The sequence below is a fragment of the Haliotis asinina genome, chromosome 3 (genome assembly GCF_037392515.1).
Source record: "Haliotis asinina isolate JCU_RB_2024 chromosome 3, JCU_Hal_asi_v2, whole genome shotgun sequence".
Classification (NCBI taxonomy): Eukaryota; Metazoa; Mollusca; class Gastropoda; order Lepetellida; family Haliotidae; genus Haliotis; species Haliotis asinina.
The window spans coordinates 946,567-962,633 of record NC_090282.1 but is presented as its reverse complement, the minus strand read 5'-3'; the positions used below and the strand labels follow the sequence as shown (position 1 = coordinate 962,633).

Here is a 16,067-nt window from a genome sequence, read left to right as displayed (position 1 = left end):
TAGGTAATAGAAGTGTGTGTCCTGTATTTGGAGCCTTAACTCAAACCATGTGTAGGTAATAGAAGTGTGTGTCCTGTATTTGGAGCCTTAACTCAAACAATGTGTAGGTAATAGAGGGACGTGTCCTGTATTTGGAGCCTTAACTCTAACCATGTGTAGGTAATAGAAGTGTGTGTCCTGTATTTGGAGCCTTAACTCTAACCATGTGGAGGTAATAGAAGTGTGTGTACTGTATTTGGAGCCTTAGCTTTAACCATGTGTAGGTAATCGAAGTGTGTCTCCTGTATTTGGAGCCTTAACTCAAACCATGTATAGGTAATAGAGGGACGTGTCCTGTATTTGTAGTCTTAACTCAAACCATGTGTAGGTAATAGAAGTGTGTGTCCTGTATTTGGAGTCTTAACTCAAACAATGTGTAGGTAATAGAAGTGTGTGTCCTGTATTTGGAGTCTTAACTCAAACAATGTGTAGGTAATAGAAGTGTGTGTCCTGTATTTGGAGCCTTAACTCTAACCATGTGTAGGTAATAGAAGTGTGTGTCCTGTATTTGGAGCCTTACCTCTAACCATGTGGAGGTAATAGAAGTGTGTGTCCTGTATTTGGAGCCTCAACTCTAACCATGTGGAGGTAATGGAAGTGTGTGTCCTGTATTTGGAGCCTTGACTCTAACCATGTGGAGGTAATAGAGGGACGTGTCCTGTATTTGGAGCCTTAACTCTAACCATGTGTAGGTAATAGAAGTGTGTGTCCTGTATTTGGAGCCTTAACTCTAACCATGTGGAGGTAATAGAAGTGTGTGTACTGTATTTGGAGCCTTAACTCTAACCATGTGTAGGTAATAGAAGTGTGTGTCCTGTATTTGGAGCCTTAACTCTAACCATGTATAGGTAATAGAGGGACATGCCCTGTATTTGGAGCCTTGACTCTAACCATGTGTAGGTAATAGAGGGACGTGTCCTGTATTTGGATCCTTTACTCTAACCATGTGTAGGTAGTAGAAGTGTGTGTCCTGTATTTGGAGCCTTAACTCTAACCTTGTGGAGGTAATAGAAGTGTGTGTCCTGTATTTGGAGCCTTAACTCAAACCATGTGTAGGTAATAGAGGGACGTGTCCTGTATTTGGAGCCTTAACTCTAACCATGTGTAGGTAATAGAAGTGTGTGTCCTGTAATTGGAGCCTTAACTCAAACCATGTGGAGGTAGTAGAGAGACGTGTCCTGTATTTGGAGTCTTAACTCTAGCCATGTGTAGGTAATAGAAGTGTGTGTCCTGTAATTGGAGCCTTAACTCAAACCATGTGTAGGTAATAGAGGGACGTGTCCTGTATTTGGAGCCTTAACTCTAACCATGTGTAGGTAATAGAAGTGTGTGTCCTGTATTTGGAGCCTTAACTCTAACCATGTGTAGGTAACAGGAGGGACGTGTCCTGTATTTGGAGCCTTGACTCTAACCATGTGGAGGTAATAGAGGGACGTGTCCTGTATTTGGAGCCTTAACTCATACCATGTGTAGGTAATAGAGGGACGTGTCCTGTATTTGGAGCCTTAACTCTAACCATGTGTAGGTAATAGACAGACGTGTCCTGTATTTGGAGCCTTAACTCTAACCATGTGTAGGTAATAGAGGGACGTGTCCTGTATTTGGAGCCTTTACTCTAACCATGTGTAGGTAGTAGAAGTGTGTGTCCTGTATTTGGAGCCTTAACTCTAACCATGTGTAGGTAATGGAAGTGTGTGTCCTGTATTTGGAGCCTTAACTCAAACCACGTGTAGGTAATAGAGGGACGTGTCCTGTATTTGGAGCCTTAACTCAAACCATGTGTAGGTAATAGAAGTGTGTGTCCTGTATTTGGAGCCTTAACTCAAACCATGTGTAGGTAATAGAGGGACGTGTCCTGTATTTGGAGCCTTAACTCTAACCATGTGTAGGTAATGGAAGTGTGTGTCCTGTATTTGGAGCCTTAACTCTAGCCATGTGTAGGTAATAGAATTGTGTGTCCTGTATTTGGAGCCTTAACTCAAACCATGTGTAGGTAATAGAGGGACGTGTCCTGTATTTGGAGCCTTACCTCTAACCATGTGGAGGTAATAGAAGTGTGTGTCCTGTATTTGGAGCCTCAACTCTAACCATGTGGAGGTAATGGAAGTGTGTGTCCTGTATTTGGAGCCTTGACTCTAACCATGTGGAGGTAATAGAGGGACGTGTCCTGTATTTGGAGCCTTAACTCTAACCATGTGTAGGTAATAGAAGTGTGTGTCCTGTATTTGGAGCCTTAACTCTAACCATGTGGAGGTAATAGAAGTGTGTGTACTGTATTTGGAGCCTTAACTCTAACCATGTGTAGGTAATAGAAGTGTGTGTCCTGTATTTGGAGCCTTAACTCTAACCATGTATAGGTAATAGAGGGACATGCCCTGTATTTGGAGCCTTGACTCTAACCATGTGTAGGTAATAGAGGGACGTGTCCTGTATTTGGATCCTTTACTCTAACCATGTGTAGGTAGTAGAAGTGTGTGTCCTGTATTTGGAGCCTTAACTCTAACCTTGTGGAGGTAATAGAAGTGTGTGTCCTGTATTTGGAGCCTTAACTCAAACCATGTGTAGGTAATAGAGGGACGTGTCCTGTATTTGGAGCCTTAACTCTAACCATGTGTAGGTAATAGAAGTGTGTGTCCTGTAATTGGAGCCTTAACTCAAACCATGTGGAGGTAGTAGAGAGACGTGTCCTGTATTTGGAGTCTTAACTCTAGCCATGTGTAGGTAATAGAAGTGTGTGTCCTGTATTTGGAGCCTTGACTCTAACCATGTGTAGGTAATAGAGGGACGTGTCCTGTATTTGGAGCCTTAACTCTAACCATGTGTAGGTAATAGAAGTGTGTGTCCTGTATTTGGAGCCTTAACTCTAACCATGTGTAGGTAATAGAGGGACGTGTCCTGTATTTGGAGCCTTGACTCTAACCATGTGGAGGTAATAGAGGGACGTTTCCTGTATTTGGAGCCTTAACTCATACCATGTGTAGGTAATAGAGGGACGTGTCCTGTATTTGGAGCCTTAACTCTAACCATGTGTAGGTAATAGAGGGACGTGTCCTGTATTTGGAGCCTTTACTCTAACCATGTGTAGGTAGTAGAAGTGTGTGTCCTGTATTTGGAGCCTTAACTCTAACCATGTGTAGGTAATGGAAGTGTGTGTCCTGTATTTGGAGCCTTAACTCAAACCACGTGTAGGTAATAGAGGGACGTGTCCTGTATTTGGAGCCTTAACTCAAACCATGTGTAGGTAATAGAAGTGTGTGTCCTGTATTTGGAGCCTTAACTCAAACCATGTGTAGGTAATAGAGGGACGTGTCCTGTATTTGGAGCCTTAACTCTAACCATGTGTAGGTAATGGAAGTGTGTGTCCTGTATTTGGAGCCTTAACTCTAGCCATGTGTAGGTAATAGAAGTGTGTGTCCTGTATTTGGAGCCTTAACTCTAACCATGTATAGGTAATAGAAGGACGTACCCTGTATTTGGAGCTAACTCTAGCCATGTGTAGGTAACAGGAGGGCGTGGTCAGAGATGTTATTGTGGGAACGATTCTCTTTAGGTCAAGCACAGATCTTGCAATTTCCGTGTCTTATAATTATTTTAGCTATACTTGTTTCTTAGGTGTTTCACTGTCTGCAAACATATACTCCGCGGAACTAAAAAACGTTTTCAGTTGCCTCGGATGTGATTTATAGACCATGTTGTTCAGCTGTTTGTGTCAGTTAAGCCAAGGGAAATAAAAACCCAGTTTGTCTCAACTACCTACGTCCAATAAAAATATGTTGTGTCATAACTGTCACTTGATTTATAGAGACTGATGTCAATTCTTTATACAGGTGAAATACAGAGACTATGTAGATATATACTCTACATTGTTTTTTATATATCTGTTCGTCATATCGCAAATTATGATATTCCTGCGTCGAACGGTTGACTGGCTAATGCCTGAAACACTGATGATACATAATCTCTAAACCAAACTCCTATTTTCACGTATTACTTCCTTGTTTCAACAGCGGGACAGATGTACATGGACCGTCCGCAGACATGCAACATTACAACTTCCGAAGAAGGTGGGTGATGGTTTCTGTATAGATTCGTCGGGTCGGCATGCTATTAAATACATTTTTGGACACATCGAGCAATGGTTGTCAGCAAAATCAGAGCATAAGGTCACACCCCAACTGCACCACGTCTTCATATAAAGATTAGTGCGCCCTGTCTCCTGGAATGCATTTCTGCAGTACTTGTTTATGTAAGTGCACAAAGTCCCTTTCACTACATTACTGGACCACGTGTTCATGTAAATATTAGTGCATCCACTTTCTTTCACTACATTACTGCACCACATGTTGATGTAGAGATTAGTGCACCCAGCTTTTTTCACTACATTGCTGACCCCATGTTGATGTAGAGATTAGTTCACCCAGCTTTTTTCACTACATTGATGACCCCGTGTTCATGAAAGGATTAATGTATCAACTTCCTATGAACGTCTGTGTTTTCAGAGTTTGAGCTGACTCCAGCTGACGGATGGTACAACAATCTCCTTCATCCAAACTGGGGAGCTGTGGGTAAGTGGTTCACTGGTAAAGTACTCCTCACTAGATGCAGGTAAGTGATTGAATGGTAGTATACTCGTGACACCTGTGCTAGGTAAGTGGTTGTATAGAAATATACTCCTCATCAGCTGTGGTTAGGTGGTTATATGGTAATATATTCGTCACCAGCTGTCGGTAGGTGTTTGTATACTAAAGTACGCCTCAGCAGCTGTGGGTAGGTGGTTGTATGGTAATATACCCGTCACCAGCTGTGGGTGGGTGGGTGGTTGTATGGTAATATACTCCTCACCAGCTGTACATGTAATGAACACATAAAACGTCGCTTGATATTATACACAACTAATGCACCATTTGACCTTGATATTATGTACAACTAATAAACCTCCTGGTATTGTACAGATGGCCAACTCCTTAGGCGAAGTCCCACAGCCTACAGTGACGGTGTGTACGAACCCTCGGGCACCACGCGACCCAACCCCTTCGACATCAGCGACGCCGCACACAATGGAACAATTGGCTTGGGCTCGGAAAGAAGAAGGAATGCTTTTATGACATTTTTTGGTAATCATGACATAAAGTCATTTAGATTGCAAAAACCAAGCTCCCATGCATCTGTCATCAAATATACGAACTATCTTCAAAATTGAAAATATGCTATCATTATCTGGCAGTGTCTTCAGTATTGTAACTTTTAAATCTGCAAGCCGTATACCTTCCTCTTCAGCCTGAGAGAGGGAAAGTTAGGGTTTGTTCGCCTCTATACCAATCGTCCTTCTCAAGATCAGTGTGTCATACTTGGATTTCATGTCTCCTGTTGTCTAATCCAGGCCAACAAGTAGTAGAAGAAATCATGGATTCTCAGAGACCAGGCTGCCCGAGAGAGTTCTTCAACATCCCAATTCCCAAAGACCACAAATACGCAAAAGAACTGAATGTTCCGGACCCTGAGATGCCCTTCCTCAGGTCCAGATACGACCAGAGCACCGGCTACTCTCCCAACAACCCCCGACAGCAGGTAACGCAGAACACTCTCTCTCAGTACTATCATCTGTATCAGTTACGAGTAACGATCATTGTATCAGTAGTTTCACTTGGCATAGGGTCTGCACTGTCAGCAGTTTAGCACGACAGAGGGTCTAAACTGTCAAGGGTCTGCACTGTCAGTTGTTTAACATGACAGAGAGTCTAAACTGTCAAGGGTCTGCACTGACAGTTGTTTCACATGACAGAGGGTCTAAACTGTCAAGGGTCTACACTGTCAGTTGTTTAACATGACAGAGGGTCTAAACTGTCAAGGGTCTGCACTGTCAGTTGTTTAACATGACAGAGGGTCTAAACTGTCAAGGGTCTAACCTGTCAGTTGTTTAATATGACAGAGGGTCTAAACTGTCAAGGGTCTGCACTGTTAGTTGTTTAACATGACAGAGGGTCTACACTGTCAAGGGTCTACACTGTCAGTTGTTTAACATGACAGAGAGTCTAAACTGTCAGGGGTCTACACTGACAGTTGTTTAACATGACAGAGGGTCTAACCTGTCAGTTGTTTAATATGACAGAGGGTCTACACTGTCAAGGGTCTACACTGTCAGTTGTTTAACATGACAGAGGGTCTAAACTGTCAAGGGTCTACACTGTCAGTTGTTTAACATGACAGAGGGTCTAAACTGTCAAGGGTCTACAGTGTCAGTGTACAGTTGTTTAGCACTACAGAAGTTTGACATGACGCAGGGTATAAACTGTCTACATTGATGGTGATATCAACTGTTTCATTTCTCAGTGTTTCTGTTGAACAGTGTCACAGTAGATCAACCACGACAGATGAGAAGGACATTAAGTTCGTGATCATTGTGAGTTGTGGTATTTTCGATATTCTATTTTACCTCTGCATCAGCTCAACGAAATTACACCGTTTCTTGACGGGAATCTGATGTACGGGTTCGCCAAGGCTTGGACGGATACGCTTCGATCGTTTAAAGGTGGAGAGCTGATAGCGAACGATCCTGATGCAAGTCTGACAGAGTCAATACCGAAGATAAACGACATCCGACTTCCGATGGCGAACCCCCCGGCACCGGCCCTCCACATGCTGCGTCCTGTGAGCAGATTCTACCGTAAGACTTCACCTGTATATAATGTACTGTGTAATCATGTCTGGTGTAAACATCTATCTAAAATACAGTCTGTTGTATAGAGTAGTATAGAGCATAGTGTATCTAGACTACATGAAACCTGTTAAAGATATCTCTAGAAATCAGGTCAGAATCATGCACAGAATCAGTTTGCGATCCATAGAATGTATAGGTATAGATCTTGTTCATATGAGTATAGAATTTTTATAGAACCTCCTTTGTATAGATCTTTCATAGAGGCTCAACATGTCTATGCATGTTGCGTTACAGGACGTATTGTAGGTTTATGCATCCCCATGAGAGTTACCAGGTATTGCCACTCCATAAAACCATTCAGATTTTGAGTTTTGGCTGGGTAATGTTAAATCATCAACTTTTCGCCGTAATGAGGTCTCAAGTAATTAACGATGTCATCAAGGGTGTTTCCAAAGTCATATGGCTAAAGCCTTAACAGAAGCACGGAATGGGTCGCATGCTTGCTGAGAGTGGTGGACAGCATGGACCACAAAGTCACCAGACCCATGGTCAAGAGACCTATCGAAGCCAACAAAATGAAGCCATCAAACCAGCTGTATATATGCAACGTCAACACTCACTGATGCGTCATTCGTCTTACAGGGCTTGGAAATCCACGTGGAAATGAGAATCCATTCCTTCTGTCATTTGGGGTGATCTGGTTTCGCTATCACAATTACATCGCAAGACAACTGGCTCGTATCCATAGGGATTGGAATGACGAGGAGTTGTTTAATGCAGCCAGAAAGAGAGTAATAGCCCAACACCAGGTGAGCATATCTAAAAATGGTATATATGCATATATCGTCTACCTCAACACTACCTGCACATTACGTATAATATAACCAAATGATGGTCCATGTGACTGACTATACATTGCTTGTACACAGCCCAATATCACTTCACACACTTCCTTCTCATGGCCTGTTTTCCACATGAGAACATCGGGGTTTAATCTGTATTTACGTTTGTTCTTTTTAACCAGAAAATAGTTATGTACGATTGGCTGCCAGTGTTTCTGGAAGTAAAAAATATCAGTGGCAGACTTCAGGCAATGGAAATCCCACCGTACGAAGGTAAGAACGGAAGGGAGGCGTGACAGTATGTGTATCGGTCGATAGCAAATGTGTTTTGTTTCTTGTTTGTTTGGATCTTTTATTTTACACTCTTCTTATTTTTGGTTTTCATTTGTAGTTGCTTTTTCTATTTTTGTTTGTTCGTTCGTTCGTTTGTTTTTAATTTTTGGGTGGGTGGTTCCTGTAGGGGGGTGGGGTGGGAGTGTGTGTGTGTGTGTGTATGTGTGTGTATGTGCGTGTGTGTGTGTTGGGGGTGGGATGGGGGTGGGTGTGTGTGTGTTATTGTGTTATTTATCAGGGCGGGGGGGAAGGTGCGGTATCTCCATATACATGCGATTCAACGATCATTTCGTCATTTAGAAAGGGGTCTTATCTTGATGTCTTCACTTCTTTCACTGGCCAGGCTACGATCCGCACGTCCACCCAGGGATTTCCCAGGAGATGCAGACTGCGGCACTACGATACGGGCACACGCATGTGGTGGCCGGGGTCAGAACCAGGTATGTTGCCAAGCTAGAACCTCGAGCTCGGGTATAGTGCTCACACACCAAGGTACATCCTCCTCCTTCTCCTCTTCCTCCTCCTCCTCCTTCTCCTCCTCCTCCTTCTCCTCCTCCTCGTCCTTCTCCTCCTCCTCCTCCTTCTCTTCCTTTCCTTCCTCCCCCTTCTCCTTCTCCCATCTCCTCCTCCTCCTCCTTCTCCTCCTCCTCCTTCTCCTCCTCCTCCTTCTCCTCCTCCTCCTTCTCCTCCTCCTCCTTCTCCTTCTCCCATCTCCTCCTCCTCCTTCTCCTCCTCCTCTTCCTTCTCCTCCTCCTCCTTCTCCTCCTCCTCCTCCTCCTCCTTCTCCTCCTTCTCCTCCTCCTCCTTCTCCTTCTCCCATCTCCTCCTCCTCCTCCTTCTCCCATCTCCTCTTCCTTCTCCTCCTCCTCCTTCTCCTCCTTCTCCTCCTCCTCCTTCTCCTCCTCCTCGTCCTTCTCCTCCTCCTCCTCCTTCTCTTCCTTTCCTTCCTCCCCTTCTCCTTCTTCCATCTCCTCCTCCTCCTTCTCCTCCTCCTCTTCCTTCTCCTCCTCCTCCTTCTCCTCCTCCTCCTCCTCCTCCTTCTCCTCTCCTTCTCCTCCTTCTCCTCGTCAACCTCCCCCTCCTCCTCCTTCTTCTCCTCCTCCCCATCATCGTCATCATCACCATCACTATCACCATCACCACACGAATTCACATTGTTGGTAGGCCAATGTTCACCATCCTCACACGAAACCACATTCATGGTATTCCAGGGTACATTGTCATCACATGAAACCACGAAACACACATAATGACAAAAATAGGATATTGCCCATTGGTCACGGAAGTTCATGTCAAGATTATAACATATGCTGAAATAGAAAGAAATAGCATTTCCTTCAGATATATCATAAAAGCTAAATGTCATCATTTTCTGGTAATTTGAAGTCATCGGTTATCTTGAAAGTCATTTTGTTCATTTTGTTCTTGCACTACAATGAGTTCTGCCACTGAAGGATTAGATCGTGTAGGGATATTGGCATATGGACGACTATCTTTTTGTTGTTTCTATTAGGAACATACCGAGACCAGGTCAATGTGAGGAGAGGATATCGGCCGTGACGACTGCTGACGGACACAATTCCAAAGGCATTCGACTGTGTCAGGCGTACTGGAGGTCACAGGTCAGGTATCAGATCTGTGTCACTATGGTTACATGGTGCTGGTGTGCTGAAGGTCAGGCGTCAGATCTGTGTCACTATGGTTGCACGGTGCTGGTGTGCTGAAGGTCAGGTGTCAGATCTGTGTCACTATGATTGCATGGTGCTGGTGTGCTGAAGGTCAGGTGTCAGATCGGTGTCACTATGATTGCATGATGCTGGTGTGCTGAAGGTCAGGTGTCAGATCTGTATCACAATGGTTGCGTGGTGCTGGTGTGCTGAAGGTCAGTTGTGTAGTTTGTTCTTGTTTAGGTCATTGCAAAACGTCTGCCGCCCCTAACACGTGTTGAGTTGTGGATTACGGCGCCTTGATTGAAATTTTAAAATGTCAGTGCTCGTCAGTTTAGTATGTGCGGAATGCCAGGAGGTCTTGTGAAAGCATGCCACAGGATAAACTTCTGAATCAGCATCGTATTCATCGTATTTCTGAGAAGCAAACTGGTTCACTGATTCACGAAAAGATAAAAACAAAGCAATGAAAATGATCTTAAGTCTGTTTTTGTCTTTTTTTCAGGAAATCTTAACAGAGCAGAATAGTCTCAATATGTCGGAGGTAATACACGGTATGGTGTACACATTGGCCGAGAGAGAAGACCACATTATGGTACCAGACCTCAGAGGTTGGTCAACGATGATATTTACTTGACAAACCGGTAGATTAGCATTAATATCTACCTGACACTAAAACAACTGAACATCTGTATATACTTGAAACTACGATATTAGAACGTCTGTAATTGTCTGACACAAAGATAGTTAAATATCTCTATTTACCAGACACTGATGTAGTTGAATATCTGTATTTATCTGACACTAAGATAGTTGAACATGTGCATTTACCTGGTACTAAGATAATTGAAATCAGCATTTACCTGACACTGAGGTAGGTGAACATCTGTATATTCTCCTTTTACCCAACACAAAGGTACGTGACTACCTATATTTCCCTGACGCTGAGCTAGGTGATGCCCTAGATTTACCTGACAGTGAGCTAGGTGATGCCGTAGATTTACCTGACAGTGAGCTTGGTGATGCCCTAGATTTACCTGACAGTGAGCTTGGTGATGCCCTAGATTTACCTGACAGTGAGCTAGGTGATGCCCTAGATTTACCTGACAGTGAGCTTGGTGATGCCCTAGATTTACCTGACAGTGAGCTTGGTGATGCCCTAGATTTACCTGGCAGTGAGCTTGGTGATGCCCTAGATTTACCTGGCAGTCAGCTAGATGAACACTCGGCGTGTACCTCACAGATGACATAAATGACCCTCTATATTTACCTGACATTGAAGTAGGTCACCACCCGTAGTCACCTACTAAGGTCGATGGCCACCTGTATTTACCTAAGACCTAAGTACTGTCAGAAATAGAAAGAATCCGTTTATTCTTTCAGATTTATGTCTACAATTTATGCAGCTGATGTGCGAAAGTGTGAAATATATGTTAAAATAAGTTCGACCTAACTACAGTTCAGGTGGTAGTGAGGTAGGAAATGTGAAAAGAGGACTTTCTGAGTGGAGATTAGTACAGAAATTAACAATTCGGATGATGTTATGTTAAAAACGGCACTTAAATTAGACTTAAATTCAACAGAATAGCTATCATCAAACTAAAACTAGGCGGCAAAAGAAAGTACAGGTTGACAAAACTAAATGTTCTTTAAAAATTGTATACCTGGTGGAGGGTGAGTATTCTTACAATCAATGTCCTGTTTTAAGTAGATAGCTGATGTATAAATATGGTCACCTCGTAGCATGACAACAGAGTTGACAACAGCACAGCAAAGATATGGCAAGACTGACACGAGATGAGAGTGAAAAAGCCATTCGGATGGCGGAAATGGGAGCAACACAGGTCCAAATTGAGAGAAGGTTCGGATGTACGCCACTGACAGTGACCAGGCGTCTGCAACGATAACAGACAGACAAACAGACAGACAGACAGACAGACAGGTTTTATTCAGCAATTTAGCCCCAGTGACCCTTAGTACAATTGAGGTTTCTCTATAACGGGTAATGGCCACGTGACGTGACGATGGACAGATGTTTTATGAAAATGGCAACACGTTTTTATAATGTCATTTTATAATGATACCGACAGACAGGAAGGACAGATGACAGGCCTAGAACAGAAAGACCACCATTCACAACACCACTGGAAGAGTGGCGAACAAGGACCATTCACTTGTGAAACCGCTTCGTGACGGGGACGGGGACGGCGACGGCCGCAGTAGCCTTGGGACATCGTATAAGCCAATGCACAGTACTTCGTAGACTTCGTGCAGCAGGAATCAGGGCATTTCGTCCTTTCCGAGGGATGCGATGGGCAAGAAGAGTTAGAGCCTGGCAAGTGAGAAAGAAGAGCCCACGGCTGTGTTCCGACGAGAGTCGCTTCAAGTTGTTTCAGAATGGTGTCAGGGAACGGGTTTATCGTCGGAGAGGTGAACGATTAGCCCCAGCATGCATTCGAGAAGTCCAACCATTCAGTGGAGGTGTCATGGTGTGGGCAACAGAAGACTGACCTGGTGATTGTGCAGGGGAGCCTGAATGCTGTGCCTACCGAGACCAAGTCATACAACCAGTTGTGCTTCCATTCCTGCAAAACCAGCCACAACGGACGATGTTTCAACATGACAATACCAGACCCCATACAGCGAAAATGACTGTGGACTTCCCAACCGTCACAATGTCCACGTTATCCCTTGACCTGCCTCCATGAACCCGATGGAGTATCTTTGGGAACATTTAAACAGACAGATTAGAAGACGCCACCTACCCTCGTGAACAGACAAGAGCTGGAACGTGCCCAGAGGGAAGAATGACAAAGGATTCCACCAAACGTCATCATACGTCTGACGTCATCGATGAGACGACGGATCACAGCATGCATCGGGGCATGTGGGGGTCATACATGCTACTGAGACTTTAATTGTGCCAAGGTAAACTGCTTGTAAGCCTGAAAATTCTTGTACGCTTGTTCAGATATTGCTGAAAAATCGGTATTTCGGAGCCCACCATTGTCCCATAAATCCCCACGTCATGTGTCGTCAATACCTCCTTCAGCGTGTGATTAGACGACGATCTATAATTATTCTTTAGCATAAATTGCACATTTAACCAAAGTCATTTCTTGTGTCTTTTTCGCTGTTTATTAAAGTTGACCTACACTTTAATTTACTGCTTAGTTTTTTAAGGAAGTACCTACCATGGAGTCTCATTATCAATATGAAAAGAAACAGGTAGGAGGGGGTCGTCTCAAAAACAAAACCAGGTCGGATGTCGGGCTGGGGGACAGCTAAGATATGACAATCTTTTAGGAGTAATAAACTCGGGAAATACACTACGTGTCATAACAATTTACAAATAATGTCCAGTCGTGTCGATCTCCATCCTCGATATCTCCAGGGTATACGTTCCGATAAGTCTCCACTATACCCTGGATGAATCTGCAGGTCGCCCCGATACTTTTATTACCTCCCTTGGGTGTTTTTCTTTTAGCCAGTCAGGTGTCTGCTTTGGCAAGTTGAGCGAATCAATCACAACTGAAGGAGGTAAAAGGGGTTCTTGCACATATATGTTTTGTCAAAGTCTCGGACCTATCAATTTGTCTGTATGAATCCATCCCAAAAAATTCCCCCGAATCTGAGTCGCACTACGAACAAACTTGCGCTGCTGCGACCGCTATCTTTGTTGACACTGGCAAGCTCGACTGTACGCGGAGAATGCCGAGCTGGCCAAGGGATTTAAATAAATTAAATTACCCGTAAATTCATCCAGGGTATATTGGAGACGTATCCATATTTTCTTGGCTCTACAACAGTTAAACATCTGTATATAACTGACACTAACATCAGCATTTGACTGACAATAAGATAATAGAACATCTGTATTTACCTGACTCCGAGTTAGGTTACCATCCGTCTGTACCTTAAACTGAGGTAGGTGACCACTGAATTTACCTGACTCTGAGTTAGGTTACCATCCGTCTGTACCTTAAACTGAGGTAGGTGACCACAGAATTTACCTGACTCTGAGTTAGGTTACCATCCGTCTGTACCTTAAACTGAGGTAGGTGACCACAGAATTTACCTGACTCTGAGTTAGGTTACCATCCATCTGTACCTTAAACTGAGGTAGGTGACCACAGAATTTACCTGACTCTGAGTTAGGTTACCATCCGTCTGTACCTTAAACTGAGGTAGGTGACCACAGAATTTACCTGACTCTGAGATATGAATAGAGTGCCTCAAATTTGGGTCCGAGTCCTTGAACTTGGCAATCAGTTGACCTTGCGGGGCCGAAGCGGGACGTTTAACCCTGAGTCGATGAGCACAACTAAAGTCCGATCATCTTCGTCACATCTTTATCTTGACGAATTCACTCAAGCTGACCTCCTTCTGTTTTCATATCACATGATCCTCACCATTGCACTTGGGTACACTATATATGCTGACTTTGTCACGTCAGCAACTGTCAGTTTCATCATCAACAAATTTGAAATCTTCGTCTGCACATAGTCAACTTTCTGTGAGAGTGCACCACTGTCATCGTACATGATAATGGTGCTCTGTGTTCCTTATTTCCTTCTGTATGCCGCGTGTCGTCGTTTCCATCTGGTCACACTCAGCCTCTGTACGTCGGTTCTAAGGGAAGTAACCTGACTGCTCAACTCTGCTTTGACATCGTGTATTTCCTTTAGGATAGGATTTAGGATATCACGATCGTTGGATATAGGTGGACCGTTTTGGAGGCACCGGTTCGCTGCATGATGAACATGTGCGGAAGTGGGGGACAGCCACATTTCAAATCTGTGACGTCAGTGATAATATCACCTTTGAAAAAAATCCTTTTCGATAGGAAAAATGCACCCGAATCTATACTGAGATATGTGACCATGTTTTCACTATCAATTTGACACTAGGAAGCGGGTGAAAGTCGGTACTTGGGTAGGGAATGGATATTTTGTATCTGGTAGTAAAGAATATCTGTCACACCCAAGGTGATCTGTTCGGCCCCCTCGACTTTTCCCGGAGAGACCTTGCAGCCCTCAACATACAACGGGGACGAGATCATGGCCTTCCAGGCTACAACAAGATCCGAGAAGCCTACAACCTGACTGCCCGCAACACGTGGGAAGAAATAAACGAGTGCACAGATTGCAACATAGATGAACTACGACCAGTAAGAATATTTTGCCATTGATAACTTTTCTATTCAATTCTGTACGCCCCCACGACCAGTTTTCACCAGAAGGTCACTAAAAAAATATGTGGATCTCGGACGAGCATTAAAGTGTTCTTTAACTTCCGAGATTACTGTTTGTTTTTGACAAGTATGTATTTTATGTATGAAATAACATGTTTTATTATTAGACTGGTAGACGTACTTCCCTCTGTGCCTCACCCTGTTCAGTGTGCACAGAGAGTCAGTGGTTATTACAAAGTAGCCTAACAGACGCTCGGATTCCCGAAACAAAAAGAAAGCCGACTGATTCAATAAGCCTTTAATTCATGCAGATATTTCAAAAGTTGGCCACACTGTATAATTCTTCCCGACCGGACGAACTGGACATATTTACTGGCGGCTTGCTAGAGACAACGTACGATGGTCCTGGGCCCCTGTTTAAGGCTGTCATGCTGGACCAGTTCCTGAGAATCAGGACAGCCGACAGGTTTTGGTTCGAGAATAAACAGAACTGGTAAGTTGTATTATGAACCACCCGCTGATACTGTTGTCACACTCTTCATACTGGAGCACCAACCAGTTGTATAAAACGTCTTTACTGACATAATGTTGGATATCTTCCCCAACGTAACGACGGCAGAGGTTATGAGGTTTGATCTCATCCTTTCATCATTGTAATCTTGTTGAGAGACACTTATTTTCACGTTTCACCAAACTGGATATAAAACACATTTATACATACATGTGTGTCATCTTAATACCACCTAAATGTACTTTTGTCAGCACGAATGTTTGGACATATGCCAGCGTTTTATTCGGTAGTGTCCTTACCTATAGAAATGTTTAATGCTTTGTAATCGTTCGTTATGGAGTCATTCTAAAAAAGAGGTCACGAAGGGGACCGGCTGGGCCGAATTACCCCAATACCAAATGTCTGCAGTGCTGCATTGTTTGTAGCGAAGTCGAAACCCTCTCTGAAACACATGGTTTAAGGGGTATTTCCAGGCATATCCATGTGCCTGTCTCTGGGAGTGTGGGTTCGAATCCCTGATGAGACTCAACCCAACTAGAGTATTCAAGTACTAGAATCTGTACTTTACTGAGGAAGTCTAGTCACAACTATAAAGCGCGTTACATCTGTGTGTATGGTTGGGCAACACGTCTAAATGCTGATAACATTCTAATGGTTTCCTTTCAGTTTATTCACGGATGAGGAAATTGCCGAGATACGAAATACTACAATGAGAGATGTCATAAACTTGACGACGGGAATACCGCTCGATAACCTACCGGAAGACGTGTTTATCTGTGGTAGGTTCATATGCATTACAGCCTATCCTGTATGTTTAACACAG

General features: G+C 43.7%; 1 protein-coding gene across 1 annotated transcript in view; it reads left to right on the top strand.

Annotated features, from left to right (window-relative positions):
- The window catches only part of LOC137277291 (dual oxidase 2-like), a 50,399-nt gene that overhangs the window by 16,408 nt on the left and 17,924 nt on the right, over positions 1-16,067 (top strand). The window contains exons 2-14 of the mRNA XM_067808951.1: positions 4,047-4,103; positions 4,539-4,604; positions 4,992-5,153; positions 5,420-5,607; positions 6,484-6,703; positions 7,340-7,506; positions 7,722-7,812; positions 8,216-8,312; positions 9,386-9,494; positions 10,045-10,150; positions 14,528-14,709; positions 15,045-15,226; positions 15,911-16,023. Of these exons, the coding sequence (XP_067665052.1) occupies positions 4,047-4,103; positions 4,539-4,604; positions 4,992-5,153; positions 5,420-5,607; positions 6,484-6,703; positions 7,340-7,506; positions 7,722-7,812; positions 8,216-8,312; positions 9,386-9,494; positions 10,045-10,150; positions 14,528-14,709; positions 15,045-15,226; positions 15,911-16,023 (1,740 nt within the window). The remainder of the gene's footprint in view (positions 1-4,046; positions 4,104-4,538; positions 4,605-4,991; positions 5,154-5,419; positions 5,608-6,483; positions 6,704-7,339; positions 7,507-7,721; positions 7,813-8,215; positions 8,313-9,385; positions 9,495-10,044; positions 10,151-14,527; positions 14,710-15,044; positions 15,227-15,910; positions 16,024-16,067) is intronic.